Source organism: Eulemur rufifrons, chromosome 28, assembly GCF_041146395.1.
Source record: "Eulemur rufifrons isolate Redbay chromosome 28, OSU_ERuf_1, whole genome shotgun sequence".
Taxonomy (NCBI): domain Eukaryota; kingdom Metazoa; phylum Chordata; class Mammalia; order Primates; family Lemuridae; genus Eulemur; species Eulemur rufifrons.
This window is the reverse complement of record NC_091010.1, coordinates 38,085,209-38,102,524: the sequence shown is the minus strand read 5'-3', so window position 1 is coordinate 38,102,524 and position 17,316 is coordinate 38,085,209. Positions and strand designations below refer to the sequence as shown.

The window sequence follows — 17,316 nt, the reverse complement described above, 5'->3', positions numbered from 1 at the left end:
AAAATTACCTGCAGAGGACCTGCAATCAATTTAAGAGCTGAATTCGTAACATCCTCAATAGAAACTAATCTACATTACAATCATATCTTTAAAGTGCTAAAAAAATGTTTCAATCTGTATTATATACCAAAAAATATGTTTTACAAATGAGGGTAAAATAAAGCCATTTATAGGGAAAAGAAAAAAACTTGAGAGACCTTACCTCCAATAGAACCTCATTTAAGAAACTTCAAAGGACTCTTTGGGAATAGGGAGGCTCTGAGATCCAGGAAGGACGATGTGGATAAATATAAACAAACATTCACTGTATAAGATGAAACCAAGGAATTAAAATAATCCTGAATAATAAAAAATATATAAAGTCAGCGTTAAAGTCTTCTAAGGTTCTAATATTATGTAGGAGAAGGATAAAAATATTGTTTAACTTTTGACTTTAAAATTCATATGGATGCTTAAATATATGAGTATCTCCTAAAATATAAATAAACTGTGTAACTTCCAAACTAGTAGAAGAGGAAAATAGATTAAAAGGTAAAAATGCTTTAATCAAAAAGAAGGCAATTTTTTTAATTCAAAAAAGAAACAAGTGTTGAAAAGAGGGGAATAAATACAAAGCAAAAATTAAACCCTAAAGTAAAAAGCACATTTGGATGTAAAGATGTTTATAATATTATATATTTTTAAAGGGTTCAAATATCAGGAAACTAGTAACATAACTTCAGTAGAAAGCAAAAATTGTCAAACTGAAAGGAGAGATTGGCCAACATACCATCATCAGGAAATGTACTTCTCTCAATAATTAATGAAGCAGACAAAAAAAATTGTAAGAATTTAGTTTTATGAGAACCATACAATTAATGAGATTGTTCTAATGAAATTTTTGTAAAATGTTAATTCAATGTCTAGAAAATTCTACTCAAGCACACGTAACACTTACGAGAACTGACCATATATGAGGCCATTTGACAAATCTTAAAGCATCACACAAATCACATTCTCTCACTCAACATAATTGAGTTGGAATTTGTTTTAAAAATGTCTTTTAGTATAAGCAGAATGTAGTTGTGTGGGTTTTTATTGTTTGTTTGTTTGTTTGTATTTTTGGCCTATTGTGACAACCTTTGTCTTTAATTAAGCAAATTTAACCTATTAATGTTTATTGTTACAACTGATATGACCATGGATATGAGGCAGCTAGAGTGTTTATTCCAAAACAAATTGTAGTTTCTGTTTAGAGAGTAGTTGACTTCCATAGCTTTTGGTTGTAATTATTTAATGGTTGAGCCTTCTGTGTCTTAGAACTCTGTTAACAGATGGCAGTGCTGCTGCTGCTTCTGGGCTGCTGCTGTTATTACAGCTTTCAGTGTCTGACCCCCACCAAAATTGTAGACTAAAAACTGCTGTGCCTATTTCACACTCATTAGGATAGCTGTTATTTAAAAAACAAAAAATAAATGTTGACAAGGATATGGAGGAATTGGAACCCTTGTGCATTGCAAAATAGTGAAGCCACTGTGGAAAATGATATGGCTATTCCTCAAAAAATTAAAGATAGAATTACCATATGATCCAGCAATTTCACTTCTGGGTGTGTACCCAAAAGAAGTGAAAGCAGGGACTTGAACTGACATTTGTACACCAATGTTTATAGAAGCATTATTCACAATAGCTAAAAGGTGGAAGCAACCCAAATGTTCATCAAAGGGTGAATAGATAAATTGTGATATATATATATGTATATATATGCAATAGGATATCATTCAGCCTTGGGAAGGAAGAAAATTCTGACACATGCTACAACATAGATGAACCTCGAGGACATTATGCTAAGTGAAATAAGCCAGTTGCAAAAGGACAAATATTATATTACCCTAGTTATGTCAGGTGCCTGGAATAGTCAAATTCATAGAAACAGAAATAGAATGGCGATTGCCAGGGGCCAGGAAGAGAGGAGAATAGGGAGTTATTGTTTAATGGATATGGAGTTTCGGTTTGGGAAGATGAAACATTTCTGGAGATGGATAGTGGTGATTGTTACAGAATAATGATGAATGTTCTTAATGATACTGAAATATAGATTTAAAATAAGTTAAAATAGCAAATATTATATCTGTTTTGCTACAATAATTGCAAAAAAAAAATGTGCCTATGCTCAGGAATAGTCTGCCATTGTTCCTGGGGTGCTGATGTAATGACACCCCAATCTTAATCTCAATGTTAATCCTCTGAGAGAAGTCAACTCTGTTATCCCTTTCTAAAGCTACTCTTTCCAGAGCATAGAGGTCAAAACAAGAATATTATCTAGGAATCCCTTAAGTTTGTGTAGCACTTTATATCTGAAGAAAGGCTTTTATGTGGCTTAACTCATTTAATCCTCATGACAGCTCTGTAAGGTAAGTAGTATTGCTCCCTTTTAAATAACAGAGGAAAGTGAAGGCTGAGAGATTAAGTTGTCCAAGACCACAGGGCTATTAAGAATGCAGGGGTTCAAATACTTATCTTCTGACTCTCCAGCCATTGATTTCCCAAAGTACAGAAATAATTATCAACTTTCTATGAACTTTACATTTAAAATGCCAAAAGCAAAGTGCTATTCTTGTTAAACTGAATAAAGAAAAGAAAACAAAAAGAAAGATAGCATCATTAGCTTCTCAGTGACCAAGGAATAATGATTATACTAAATTTATGCTCTGAATCCCATTAAGGTATCTGTGGCTTTTTATAATACTCTATTTCCAAACCTTGGTCATGTTTAAACTCTGGTTGGCTCTTTGTGTTTTTGGACTTTAGCTTCTAAAAATAACCTTTCATTTGGAGTTGGGGGAGTTTTCCCCTAAAACTCATCATTTTAGGTCGTAGCTATTCAAATTTTAAATTTAATTCTCAAAAAAAAAAAATTGTCCAATTCCCATAAAAACAAGTAGCCAGGTTGTTCTCTCATTGTTATGCAAGAACTGTTTCACTTTAGGTCTTAAATTTCATTTTTTATTGCTCTCCTTGGAGTGGATGGCTAATATAAACGGGAGAAACCTGGCATCACACCATCACTGGTCTTAGTGACTTTACGAGTTCCCCCTAGACAAATGGCTGGGTCAATGCAACCTTCCAATTCTCAGCACGCAGCTAGCATTCATTTTTTTTTTTTTTTTGAAGACTGCCATAGATAAGTCAACTCAGAGCCCAAACTATCCTGCTTCAGAAGGCTGACCCAATAGCTTTCTCTGTCTCTGGGAAGATTTGGTTCCGCATGAGGAAGGGAGGCATTGACACCCCCTCACTGTGAACAAGCCCTCCTGAATGTATTAACTGATAACATACATAACACTCCCTGAGATGGTATTTCATGAAAGAACTTGAGATTTTGCCCTCCTGGGTCCTTCCTTCTGTACAGTACCTGTGAAAACTTCACTGACAGCTTACACATTGAACGTTCAAAGAGATGGCCCCTCTGTTTCCTCTTTCAAGTTGTTCCAGCTACTGGGAGGTAAAAACAGCATACAGTCTGGCTTGCCATTGCATTCACTGTGCAGATTCTGAATTCAGATTCCTCACCTCAAATATGTGAAACTGTCCAGAAGCACTCATCCACTTTAAAAAGGCTTGCAGCATGTTGGGACTCTCTTCCCTGGTGTTTTGCTGTAAAATCCATAAGCCAGGGTTTCCTGTGCCAAGTGCAATGGAGAAGTGAAGTACTTTTACAAAAAATAGCTCATACCTATCATTTGAGCAACACCTGGGAAACTTCCCCTTGGATCTGGCATTTTGCTTCTATTTCCATAGCTTACATTTATTTCAGCTTATTATGGGGGCACAAAAGTTTAGGTTATATATATTGCCCATGTCCCCCATCGCCCCCGAGTCAGAGCTTCAATAGCTTACATTTATTGAGCAACTACTCTGTGCCAGAAACTGTGCTGAGCATTTTATACACACTGTGTTATTTAATCCACGCCATAGGCATGTGATTGGTACTAACTTATGCTTATTTTTAAAAAAATCAAAAACCAAAACAAAACTAAAACCTGAAATGTAAAGGGGTTAAATGGACACATAGCAAGTAACTGGCTTATGTCAACCCTTTTTTTCTTGTGTAAAATTGTACCTATCTAATTCGAATAGATCATTATATTACCTTTTACAATCTTAAGTTAAAGACTTTCAGAATCAGATATGCCAGCTCTTGTCAGTGCCTTACACACTTTAATATTCTTTTCTTCCAGCAAGAAGGAATGCCAACTTTCACATTATATTTCATGCATTTCAGATCTATTATTGTTTTCCCCTCAACTTTCTCTTTTGCATGATTTAAACAAATAACAGACAAACTCTTGTTATCATTCCTTCCAAGATTGTGCTTTCTAGTGCCTCAGTTGCCTAAGTTGCTTTCAACTCAAGCTTTGATTGCCCTACATTCTATTAAAGAGTAAAAGCAGACACTCATTATTTGGGATTATAAAAATATAGCAAAAAAATTCAATGACAAACAAAAATGTAAAATTTTTTCATATAATGAATGAGGCAGACTTCTATTTTTAATGTTATTTAAAAGATAAAGAAGAGCATGATGAGGACAAGTCTGTTTTTAGAGAGAAGCTTGATTTTTGCATGAACATGCTAATGATACTCTGGCATTTGTATAATTTCAGCAAAATGCTTTGCAATCCATTAAGCATAAAATGAATGAGATTAAGTATTTATTGACCATCGACTTTCTTTTCAGAATTTAAGAAAGATATAGTTTGTGTATTAAAAATTGGATCCTGTCCTGAAGAGCTTGCAATTTAGTGAATGAGAGCAGACAAAACATACCAGTAAATTTAATTATGCCCAAAGCAGTACATATTAAGTGCTCTTCTGACCCTTCCTTCCAGTTCTTTAGCAAGACCTGATAATTTGTTCTCTAAAACACATCTTGAATCTGTCGTCCTCTTCAGAGAAGCTTGATTTTGAATTTCAGAAATAGCTTAATTTATGCTTTAAAGATTAGAATCTGGTTTTCCTCCATTTATTGCCTGATTATTGTGATCTTGACTGACATGCTGAGAGACGCTTTCATGCTACCCATTTTGAGATGTATCTTTATGTTCCTCTTATGCCACAGAGTCATCAGAAATCGGGCCTTCCCTGGTGATTCATACCACTGTCCCATTTGGAGTTACATACTTGGAACACAAAATTGAGGATGTACAGGAATTAATCTTCCAGCAGCTGGAAAACATTTTGCCAGGTTTGCCTCAGCCCATCGCTACCAAATGCCAGAAATGGAGATATTCACAGGTAATCAAAGAATCCAGTGGTAGGAGCACAACAATTTTCTTTATAGGCCAACAGAACTAATTTGACTTTGTCATTCTTTGCCATTCTCTAGGAAAAGAAATTTTAATGTCATCTTTGGAGCAATTCTGTGTTTGCCCAACCTATGAGTATAACTTCTACAGGTTTTCTTGTCCTGCTGTTTCTCGAAGAGAGGTGCATACAGCTTGCATCAGTGTTATTTTCAAATTCTAGCATCTCAAGACTTATACCCCCGATATTCTAGGGTTTCCTATGCAGGCAAGGCAGGTTATATATCAAAATGCAGCTATGTCTTTGGGGCTTTTCTAAATCAGTACTGTGGATATATAAAAACCACTATAACCTCCCAAATTTTTACAATCTGTCAAATTAACCTTGTGAGTGTTTTTTGCTACTACAGTTTTCATTTTTATTAAGTTTCACTTTGATTTTGACTGCTGCCAGCCAAGCTCTCTGGGGGAGAAAGATAAGTACCTGTATAGAATAGCTAGTTGAGCTGTGTCTCAGAGTTAGATATACCTGCCGATCACTCTACTAGTTCAGACTTAAAGCTCTTTATACTAAGTAAATGTTGACTGTTTTTGAAAATTTCTTCATATTGCAACAGAAGTTTGTGAGTAGAGTATTTGTATGAAAAGTCTTTTGATCTACATACTCAGTAGTGAGTCATGTAAGGGACAGTGGAGCAAAAGTCAGACAGAAAAGAAGCAATGAGTTGTCCCTTTTTCCCCCTGGGATTTCTGAGCCCATTGATTAATTGATATATCAGCACTATTGGTTATCCAAGCTCTGAAGCCTTTAGAAAAAGTGGTGCTGTAGAAAATTGCAGCAGATTTTATATATTTTAAAGGGCTTTCCAAAATCAGAGTAAGTGGTAAACTACTTCCTAAAATATTGCATGTTTACCCATATCTTCTCAAGTTAAATTATACAAGGAACCTTTGAGAAAAATATTTACTTAAACATGTCATGGTCACTTTAGAAGCCTTTACTTTTTCCTTTTAAAAGCATTGAAAAATCTCAATAGCTAATGTCTTTAAATAATACTTAACTCGATTTTAGCTTGGCTTGAAAAAGAAACAGAAGTAATCTTGTTAATATACTTTGAAGCTAGATATATTACACACAGAGTAACTTTGCAGTTTATAAATATTCTTTTAAAAGAAACAATAGTTTGTGAAGTTTTCTTTTATGCCATTTTCATAAATAATTTATTAATTAACTGAAAAATGGTTTTAAAATCTACTTATTTCTTAAAATTTGATGTGTTAATAAAAGTAGATTTGTCCTGACCACACAGTGACCAATTCAAAGTTGTGCAACATCAAAAAATTTAATAAGAAATCCTTGAACACAATGTACCTCCAAACCCTAGCAATGATTTTTCTTATAATTTGGATGTTGAAATTATCCCACTACATTTACAACTCTGTAGTCATGAAGGTTACATTGGCTGCAAAACCTGAAAGGGAATAAGTTATTCAGACTTGAAAGTTTGCATTTTCCACTAATCATATACCTCTCATAGTACCTTGAGGATCATTCTACAGAACATAATATTGCCATTTATGATAGAGTTCTTACCTACATTGCATTTCATATGTACATAAACATCACCTTCAAAAAAGGAATAATTAATGAAAGGTCCAGAGATTTAATATAATTTAACTGGTTTTCAGCTAATCTCCTCAAGAGAGCATTTCTCCAATGCTTTCAAAAGGTCCATCCTTAACCTTTGGAATTTCACATAAATATGTGTACCCTTCTTCCCTTGCCATCCCAGCACTTATGATCTGCCTTCAATGAATTCATGTATGTTTGTTACGAATACGGCCTAATACAGTGCTAAACTGAAGCGAAAGATGTTGTAGGACCAGGGACAAAAAAAGGAAGAGGAACAACTAACTGATTTTTAAGCTTCACTCATTTTTGAGTGGAGTCACAGTGCCATTGCAGGGGAAATCACGCCATATTTTCTTCCAGCCTGGGTCCCACCCTATGTTCTTGTTCTTTTCCTCCTCTCCGTGTCCTGCTCCACCCAAATCTTCTCCTATTCTCCACACCCCACCCCTTCCTTCTCTTCTTTTTCTCTGGAAAACAAATGATAGAGCCTTGCACACCCTCATCTTACAAAAGTCTCGTTTGAGGCTGGTGGCTGGTGGCTGGTGGCTGGTAGCCAGTGTGAATTCCCCATTCTAGACCCCTCAGTCTTGACTCTTTCTCTCTATTCATTTTGTTTTTCCTCTTTTTCTCTTCTTTGATGGTCCTTATACTGCATCCTGACACTTGGTGACTGTGGAGGGTGGGGAAGAAAAGGAAAGAAGAAGGGGAAGAGCAATAATGAGCACGTACAGTGTGCCAGACCTGGCGGGTGGTGATTCAAAGATGTGATCTCATTTAACAGCGAAAGTAGTCTTATAAATGACAATGAGAAACCACTGCACACCTAGAATGGCCCAAATGCAGAACACTGGCAACACCAAATCCTGGCGAGGATGTGGAACAACAGAAACTCATTCATTGCTGTTGGGAATATACAACGGCACAGCCACTTTGGAAGGCAGTTTGGCAGTTTCTTATAAAACTAGACATCATCTTGCTATATGATTCAGCAGTCACACTTCTTGGTGTTTACCCAAAGGAGCTGAAAATTTGTGTCCACAAAATATCTGTACGTTGATGTTTATAGCAGCTTTATTCATAACTGCCAAAACTTGTAAGCAACCAAAATGTCTTTCAGTAGGTGAATGGATAAATAAACACTGGTACATCCAGACAGTGGACTGTTATTCAACACTAAAAAGAAATAAGCTATCAAGCCATAAAAAGACATGGAAGAAATTTAAATGCATCATTACTAAGTGAAAGAAGCCAATCTAAAAAAACTACATACTGTTTGATTCCCAACTATATATGACATTCTAGAAAAGGCAAAACTATGGAGACAGTAAAAAGATTAGTGGTTGCTGGGGGTTAGGGATGAGGAAGGAATGGCTAGGCAGAGCGAAAAGGATTTTTAGGGCTGGGAAAATACTTGTCTGGTACCATAATGCTAGACATATGTCATGATACATGTGCCCAAACCCACTGAATGTACAACACTAAGAGTGAACCCTAATGTAAACTATGGACTTGGGAAAATAAAGGTGTATCATGTAGACACTTCATCAGTTGTAAAAAATGTCCCACTCTGGTGGGGGGTGTTCATAATGGGGAGGCTGTGTATTTGTGGGGACAGGGAACCCTTTCTCTCAATTTTGCTGTGAACCTAAAACAGCTCTAGAAAAAATAAAGTCATTATAAAAATAAAACAAAGTCATCATAAAAATTAAAAAATCTATCCAGTGGTAAAAATAAATCCTAAATGGATTATTTTAAATATATATATATATTTAAAAGTAGTCTCGTGAGTTTGCTAGTTTTAACCTCCTATAGTGATGAGAACATGAACCCTCAAAGAGATGAAATGACTTCCTTAAGAGCCCATGGCTAATAAAGACAAAAAGCATAATGTGCCTCTCAAGTCCTTCCCTTCTCTTCACTCATCCTCTGTTTCCTATTGTTCCTGTAACAAATTACCAAAAACATTGTAGCTTAAAACAACACACATTTGTTATATTATCTTGTGGTTCTGGAGGTCAGAGTCCAAAATGGGTTTCACTAGGATAAAATGAAGGTGTTGTCAGGGCTGTGTTCCTTTCTGGAGGCTCTGGGAGAGAATCCATTTTTTTGCCTTTTCCATCTTCTAGAAGCTGCTCATATTCCTTGGCTTGAGGCCCCTTCCTCCATCTTCAAAGCCAGCAACTCGGATCCAAATCCTTCCCCCATTTCACCTACTCTTGGCCTTTTCTTCTACCTCACTCTCCCTTTAATGACCCTTGAGATTACATCGAGCCCAGCTGGATAATCCAGGCTAATCTCATCTCAAGTACAGCTGATTAGTGATTTTAATTCCTTCTGCAACCTTAAAACTTCCTTCTCATGTCACATAACATATTTACAGATTCCAGGGATTGAGATGTGGACATCTTTGGTAGGGGCATTATTTCTGCCTACCACACCCTCCTTTTCCCCAAATCCCTTGGTGGATCCCTTTATGAGGTACTATCTACCTCTACCCCATAAAACCTCTGCAGAAAGCATCAGCTCTCTAAGGCTCAAGCCACTGTAAGGCAGTGGCTGCTATCAGCAAGAGATAAGCATAGTATTTTACATGGGGGCAGTTTATAGTTTCCCTGGTGTTGTTGCTCTCTCATGCCCAGCACCATCTCTAATGTCACATATCACAATGGCAGCAGTGGGGTAAAAAATGTTTGTTCATTTATTCATTTAGTTATTTATTCAATAAGGATTTAATGAATGCCTACAATATGTCTAGTACACTGCCCATGAAACCCTAAACACTAAGATTTGCTGAAGGCCTTCTTCTAAGACTCTAAATTGAGTTTTGTCTTGAGTAGTAAAATAATGGTGCATTATTGTGGCTGCCACTCCTCAATGAGGAACGAGGCAGATGAGGAAAGAAGGCGTGTTGGTAAGACTTGGGAGCTGCTCTTGTGCCTCCTATTTTGGATTTGAATAAAGCACTTGAGTAGGTGGTTCAAACAAACTTAGCAAAGCAATGGCACATGTTTTGTGGTTCTCAGTTCCTCCCTTTTGCAGCTATTTGCCCTCCATAATTTGAATGTTTACCCAGTTAATATAACTTGATGCTTAGTCTGCAATGCATTGAATCAAGATTTCTGTAACAATTTTAATTAATTGTGTAATATTTTTAACCTTTTCAGCAGAATAGTAACTGACAATGCCTTTCCATGTACCTTGCCAGGGAACATTTAATCAGTTTGATAACCCTAATGCTCTGACCATTTTTTTATTTTTATTTTTATTTTTATTTTATTTTATTTTTTTGCTGTGTTTTCCTCTGTTTCAGTGTCTACCGTGATGCCTTTCTCAAACTATAGTACATTTCTGGTTTGCTTTTGGGTTTTGCTCTAATTTTCCTCATCTTTCTTCAGTTCCAGAAAATGTTAGTGGCCCTTTCCCCCAACTTTATTTAGCACTCTCACGGATTGCTTTACTTTTTAAAAATCACCAAATATATTTTCAGATACCAAGGACATCAGGAGAGAAATTTAGGGAGAGAAAGGAGGTCGTGAATGAATACATTGATATCTTTGGCAAAATAAATGGAATTGGACTAGCCTACTAAGCTTGCACAGTACAATTAGAAATCAGTTATATCCTATAGTTATATTTCTTCACTTAGCCTTTTGCACTCAGATTATACCTACTCTCCTCCCTTTCCTTTTTTTTTTTTTTTTTTTTTTTTGTGAGAAGGATCATGAACTCTTAAAGGATCTGATAAAAGCTATGAACATAAAGATTCTCTTCATTAAAAAAAAATACACATACACATAAACACAAAAATTGCATCCAATTATGAGGCTTTATCAGCAACCCTAAAATCCTTCCATGAATCCAGTGTTAGCAACACTTGCTATAAATAATATACTGCTATAACCTGAATAACTCAAGAGCCTCTCGTGGTCCAGACTTGGCATACTATTGCAGTTAAAGAAACACAAGCCAGCAATCAAAAGGAATTTAAATTAATTCCAGTCTTTACTGATATCACTTACAGAAACTTTAAAGAATATCCAAAATTTATCATCTTCAATGATACTTTGGAAATCTCTCTTCTAATTCCCTGTATGTCTCACTTCTGAAAGCTCCCTCAAATCCTCTTTTTGCACCCTTAATTCTTAATTCCCACAGAAACTTTCCCTGACAATCGGCCATGCAGGCTTATCTCTTGTTTTCTCTTTCCTTTCTTCACCCTTCTATTCGTGTTCTTCACTTTTGACTCTATTCTTTTTTTTCCCTCTTAAACTAGGAACTCTTTGCCCTTTTCAATACAAAGTCCCCATTTTTGCTTCCTCAGGTCATCCCCAATGGATTAGCTCACTTGGCAAAGTACTGCCAGGAGTTAGAAGGAGTAAGAGAGAAAAGAGCAAATGTTCGGTAGCTTAAAGCCAGAATTTTCCTTACAGATTTGTAGGTGGGGGGAAGTAGGTGTGCACACAGAACAGACCACCCATATGCTTCCATTATTCTTTTGTAAGATTAATTTCTGGTGGGTAATTGTGTCTAACTAGAACATTGAAAGCTCAGGTGGTTTAATTTTCTCTTTTTCTTTTCTATGCATTTTCTATTATTACCTTCATTTTCTTCTTTTAGGTGAGGTGACACTGGAAGGCAGTGACTGATTTCATAAATATATCAATCTTGTAAATCCAAAGGATTGTTGTCCCCTTCAAAGTGTCCCGCCACTTTGACAAGCTATACCCATTTCAACAAGATCGGTCATCTCTTTCAGAGCCCGACGCATACTCTTCCACATATCACCAGTTAGATCAGGTCTTTGAAATTTGAGGTTACATTTATTGTTTTAAAAACAACTAAAGTAATTTGTACTTAACTCTTTTTAATAAATTGGAGGGTCATTCTTAACAATTTTTAAGATATTTTTCAATGTAACTAAGGAAATGCAACTGGTTTATATTTGTTTATCTGTTTTAATGTGTCCAGTAAGCTCATTCTAAAAGCAATTTTAAACCTAGCAACCCTCAAAGACATTGACCAGTGCATGAATATGGATATACATATATGGCCTTCTAGGATAAGTACTTGGAAATACAATAATCAGTTATTAAAGAACATTAGGTGCATTGTTTTATATTACAGTTCATTTCCACAATGAAATCGAGCTCTTTTGGTCATTCTAACACTATTCCTACGACTTTTCTCCCATATTTGTGCTTTACAATTCCTATTTTTTTTTTTAAGAGACAGGGTGTCACTATATAGCCCACCCTAGGCTCAAACTCCTGGGCTCAAGCGATTCTGCCACCTCAGCCTCTGAGTAGCTGGGACTACAGGTGTGCACCACCACACCTGGCTAATTCCTAGATTTTTAATAATGTGATATGATTATGATATTGAACTTTGGAGTCGGACAGACTCAGATTCAAACGTGGGCTCTATGTGTGCCTTGGCACAGGCTAGACCACAACTGTAGGCTTCAAGGTCCTCATCTATAAATGGTAACAGTTAAGCCTAGCCTTCGTGTTGTGGTTAGGGTGAAATGAGAGAACACTGTAGAAAATATTTACTACAGACACTAGTGCAAAGCAATTTCTCAATTAATATTACCAGATAGTTGTAGCAAGAGGAGGAGGAGGTAGGGAGGACGTGGGGTGACGGTGCTTTGATGGTCTTTCTTTGTTGGGAGCTCATCACTGCATGTCCCTTGCTGTCCTTTCTTGATTACCTCTCTTCATGCCCACATGTTGTCCCACTTTTTCTCTTTTCTTACTCACTCTCTACTCTTTTCAGAGTTTCTCTCTTTTCTCTTCTCTCTGTTTCATATATATAAATAGTTCTGGACAGGGCTGTCTCAGTAGGGACTGATTCAATGCCAGGGGCTGTGACACTTAGTCATGCCCATGAGGGACTATTGAATAACATCAGAACAAGGTGAGATGAAAGTGGCAGATCCCTGTGGAAACAAGGAACTCTTGCCAGTTAGGTGTTTGGTTTTGTTTTTTTGTTTTTGTTTTTTTTGTTTTTTTTTTTTTGCTGAAGGATTTTCCAACTTCTTGCCATTCATTTCTAAACTAACTTGCACATTTTCCAGTGTTTGGTAATTTAACACACTTGTGCCATGAGTCAACATTTCCTGAAGAAATTATGGCCACAAGAGCATGCTTGCCTATGCACCGTAAGTTCATAGAACCTTTGGAGAGCCAAAACAGGCCCTTTGAGACAGGTGGACCACAGCATGACCCCATACAGGACACCTAACAGGTGTCAGTGCTGAGCATTCCATTCAGTAATCACCCATCTCTTTGTCACTGGCATATAACTAACCCCTCGCTTCAGTTTATTATGAGGTTGTACATGTGTGAGATCACCAGCTGAGAAATTCTCATCATTGAATTAGGATGTACGGTCACAGTTTAATTGAAGTTTATATGGGCAGATATTTCCCCTTTTCACAGAATTCCATATTATATGAACTATTAAATGTTTTAACACATATGAGTTTAAATGAAGTCATTTTTTTCTCAAGTACTCTTGGAACTTACCCTGCCATGTAGTCAGTATCACACTTATTCAGAACAACTAATTATTTGGAACAGCAATACTCCATAGAAAACTTTAAAAAGGAGTCTGTGTCTTTGGTCCTGGGAAAATTCTAAATATATTCATCTGTACTCAGTATTAATGCATAAAACCAGATGGTAGATGTTATTACATGGGCATAGATTCCCTAAGAGAAATAGGCCCTACACTGTTCCATAAAGAGTAAGTCTTCCTCATCTGTTTAGAGTGGACATCAGCAGTATGCTGTAAAACTAACAAACAAAAAAGTTTAGTTGACAAGAATTGCTTATACCCACATTAGAAATTAATAATATATACTCACCTTTTCATTCAACATACTTTGTTGAGCTCCTACTATATACCAGACATTGTACTAGGTTCCAAAGACTCAAAAACATCTCCCTTCTTTTTTTTTTTTTGAGACAGAGTCTCACTCTGTTGCCTGGGCTAGAGTGCCGTGGCGTCAGCCTAGCTCACAGCAACCTCAAACTCCTGGGCTCAAGCAATCCTCCTGCCTCAGCCTCCCGAGTAGCTGGGACTACAGGCATGCGCCACCATGCCCGGCTAATTTTTTTCTGTATATATAATTTTAGCTGTCCATATAATTTCTTTCTATTTTTTTGTAGAGGTGGGGTCTCGCTCTTGCTCAGGCTGGTCTCGAACTCCTGAGCTCAAACGATCCGCCCACCTCGGCCTCCCAGAGTGCTAGGATTACAGGCGTGAGCCACCGCGCCCGGCCAACATCTCCCTTCTTTAAGGAATTTCACGTAGAATCAATCAGCAAGGGTGACCAGTAAGCAGATAATCATGATATAGTGATGTTTGCTATACAAAAGGTAAGCACAATGTACTCTGTAAGCACACAGCAGACTTGAGGAAAAAGTGGTAAGAAATAGCTTCCTAAAATAAGAGATCTCACTTGAGCTAAATCCTGCAAGATGAGGAAGACAGGCAAAGGGAGTGATTTTGGAGCAATGTTCCAAAAACACACGCACTTTTCCAGAGTCAAAGTGTCAAAGAGGCAAGGCGCATTTGAGGAATGGCCCATACAGTTTGGTGGAAACATAGGGAGCAACCAGAATGTGGGACGATGAGGCTGGAGAGATAAGCTGACTCCGTGCTTCTAGTTGGTCATACTAAGATGTCTGGATAATGTCCTCTAGCTCAATTCTGCTCAGTTACGGTGCTGTTGATATCTTCTGGCTGGGACATTGCTATTACCACAGTTAGAAGTATCTAAAGTAGAGGCTGTACTGGTTCTATTTCAGATTCCCTTGTTCTTTCTTTTTCACTTGGTCTTTGCCATCGTGTGTTATAGCACTTCTGTATGCCATGAGATAGTCCACATCAGCATTTTATTACACAGTATATATATATATATATATATATATATATATATATTTTCATTCTCTCTCTTTCTCTTTCAAAAATGCTATTTATTAATTCTTTACTCTGTGTAGCTCACGGGCTCTGTATATAACTCACTTCATCCTCCAACCACCCTGTGGAGTTTATATTCCTTCCCCATTGCATAGGTGAGAAAGTTGAGGATTAGAGAGTCCAGGTACCTACCTTGTCTGAGGTTCAGCTGCCAGGGAATGGCAAAACTGGAATCCAGGCACAGGCCTCTTTAAAAACAAGTGCTTTTAAACACCTCACTTTACTGTAGTAATTTTTTGAATTCTGGCTTTCTCCCAATTATGACACTTTCTTATACCATTCTACTTTTGTTACTGTCAACTAGAAGTTAATGTTTATAATTCTGATTTTAGAAAACACTTTTATACTTGTTTTCATTTGATCTTCACAACAGTTCTGATAGATCAGGAAGCAAATATGATCTTTGCTTTAAATGAGGAAACTGAGATTCCTATTGAATGTTTTTCCTAAAGTGATACATTTAGTAAGCAACAAAATAAAAATTTTAAAATGTAACTAGATTTAAAAGTCTGTGTTTCACACCATACATAAAAATTTACTAAAAATGGATCATAGATCTAACATAAAACTTTAAAGGGTAAAACTTCTAGGTGAAATAGGAGAAAATCTTTTATGACCTTGGATTTGGCAAACATTTCTTAGAACACAAACCATAAAAGAAGAAATTGATAAATTGAGCTTGATGAAAATAAAAAACAATGTCTTTGAAAGACAATATTAGGAAAATGAAAGATAGCCACAGACTTAGAAAAATGTTTGCAAATCATATATTTGATAAAAGGCTGTTATCAGAATATACAAAGAACTCTCACAAATCAATAATTTTTTAAAAGCTCAAATTATCTAAACATTGGCAAAAGATTTGAAAGAACACTTTACTAAAGAAGAGATGTGAATTTAACTATAGCATCACAAGGATTCTACACTGAAAACTACAAAACATTGCTGAAAGAAATTAAAGAAGACCTAAATAAACGAAAAGCCACCATGTATTGAAATACTTAATATTTTTGAGACAGCAGCATTACCCAGAGTGATCTACAGATTGATTATAATCTTCATCAAAATCCCAGTGGCCTTTGCAGAAATGGAAAAGCTGATCCTAAAATTCATATGGAACTGCAAGGGCCCCCCCAAATAGCCAAAACAATCTTCAAAAATAACAAAGTTGGTGGACTCACACATTCCAATTTCAAAACTTACCACAAAGCTACAGTAATCAAGACAGTGTGCTGCTTACATAAGGATAGACATGGATCAGTGGAATACAATTGAAAGTCCAAAAATAAACCCCTACCCACAGTCAATTGATTTCTGACTGTGTTCCCAAGAACATTCAATGGGGAAAGAATAGTTTTTTCAATATTTGCCATGGAGACAACTGGATATTCACATACAAAAGAGTGAGGCTGGACCCTTACCTCACACTGCATACAAAAATTTACCCCATATGGATCAAAAACCTAACTATGTAAGCTAAAATCATAAAACTCCTAGAAGAAAACGTAGAGGTCAATTTTCATGACTTTGGATTTGGTAATGTTTCTTAGATATGATACCAAAAACATAAGCAATGAAAGAAAAGATAATTTGAACTGCATCAAAATTTAATACTTTGGTTCATCAAAGGATTATCAAGAAAGTGAAAAAACAACCCACAGAACAAGAGAAAATACTTATGAATCACATATCTGATAAGAATCTACTATCTAGAATATATAAAGAACTCTTACAACTCAACAGCAAAAAAAAAAAAAAAAGCCACTGAAAAATGAGCAAAGGACTCGAATAGACATTTTGCCAAAGAAGAAATACAGATGGCCAATAAGCACATGAAAAGATGCCCGACATCGTTATTCATTAAGAAAATGCAAATCAAAGCCACAATGAAATACTATTTTACACCCATTAGGATGGCTATAATTTTTAAAAAATGGACAATAACAAGTACTAGTAAGGATGTAGAGAAATGGAACACTTGTACTTTGATGGTGGGGATGTAAAATGGTGCAGCCACTGTGAAAAACAGTTTGGCAGTTTCTCAGTAAGTTAAGCATAGAATTACAATATGACCCAGCCATTCCACTCCTAGGTATATGCTCAAAAGAATTTAAAACTTGTTCAAACAAAACTGTGTATACAAATGTTCATAGCTGCATGATTCAAAAAAGCCAAAAGATGGAAACAACCCAAATGTCTATCGGTTGATGAATGCATAAACAAAAGGCAGTATCTTCATACAATGGAATATCATTCAGCCATAAAAAGAGATGAAGTACTGGTACCTGCCATGACATGGATGAACCTTGAAAACACTCTGCTACTGTGAAAGGAGCCAGTCACAAAGGCCACGTCTTGAATAATTCCATTCATGTGAAATATCCAGTATAGGAAAATCCATAGAGACAGAAA

At 36.3% G+C, this 17,316-nt stretch overlaps 1 protein-coding gene across 2 annotated transcripts in view; it reads left to right on the top strand.

The window, feature by feature from the left end:
- RNLS (renalase, FAD dependent amine oxidase) overlaps window positions 1–17,316 on the top strand; it is a 246,461-nt gene that overhangs the window by 216,175 nt on the left and 12,970 nt on the right. For both annotated transcript variants that reach the window (XM_069460512.1, XM_069460511.1), the window contains one exon: window positions 5,102–5,277. In XM_069460512.1, the coding sequence (XP_069316613.1) occupies window positions 5,102–5,277 (176 nt within the window). The remainder of the gene's footprint in view (window positions 1–5,101; window positions 5,278–17,316) is intronic.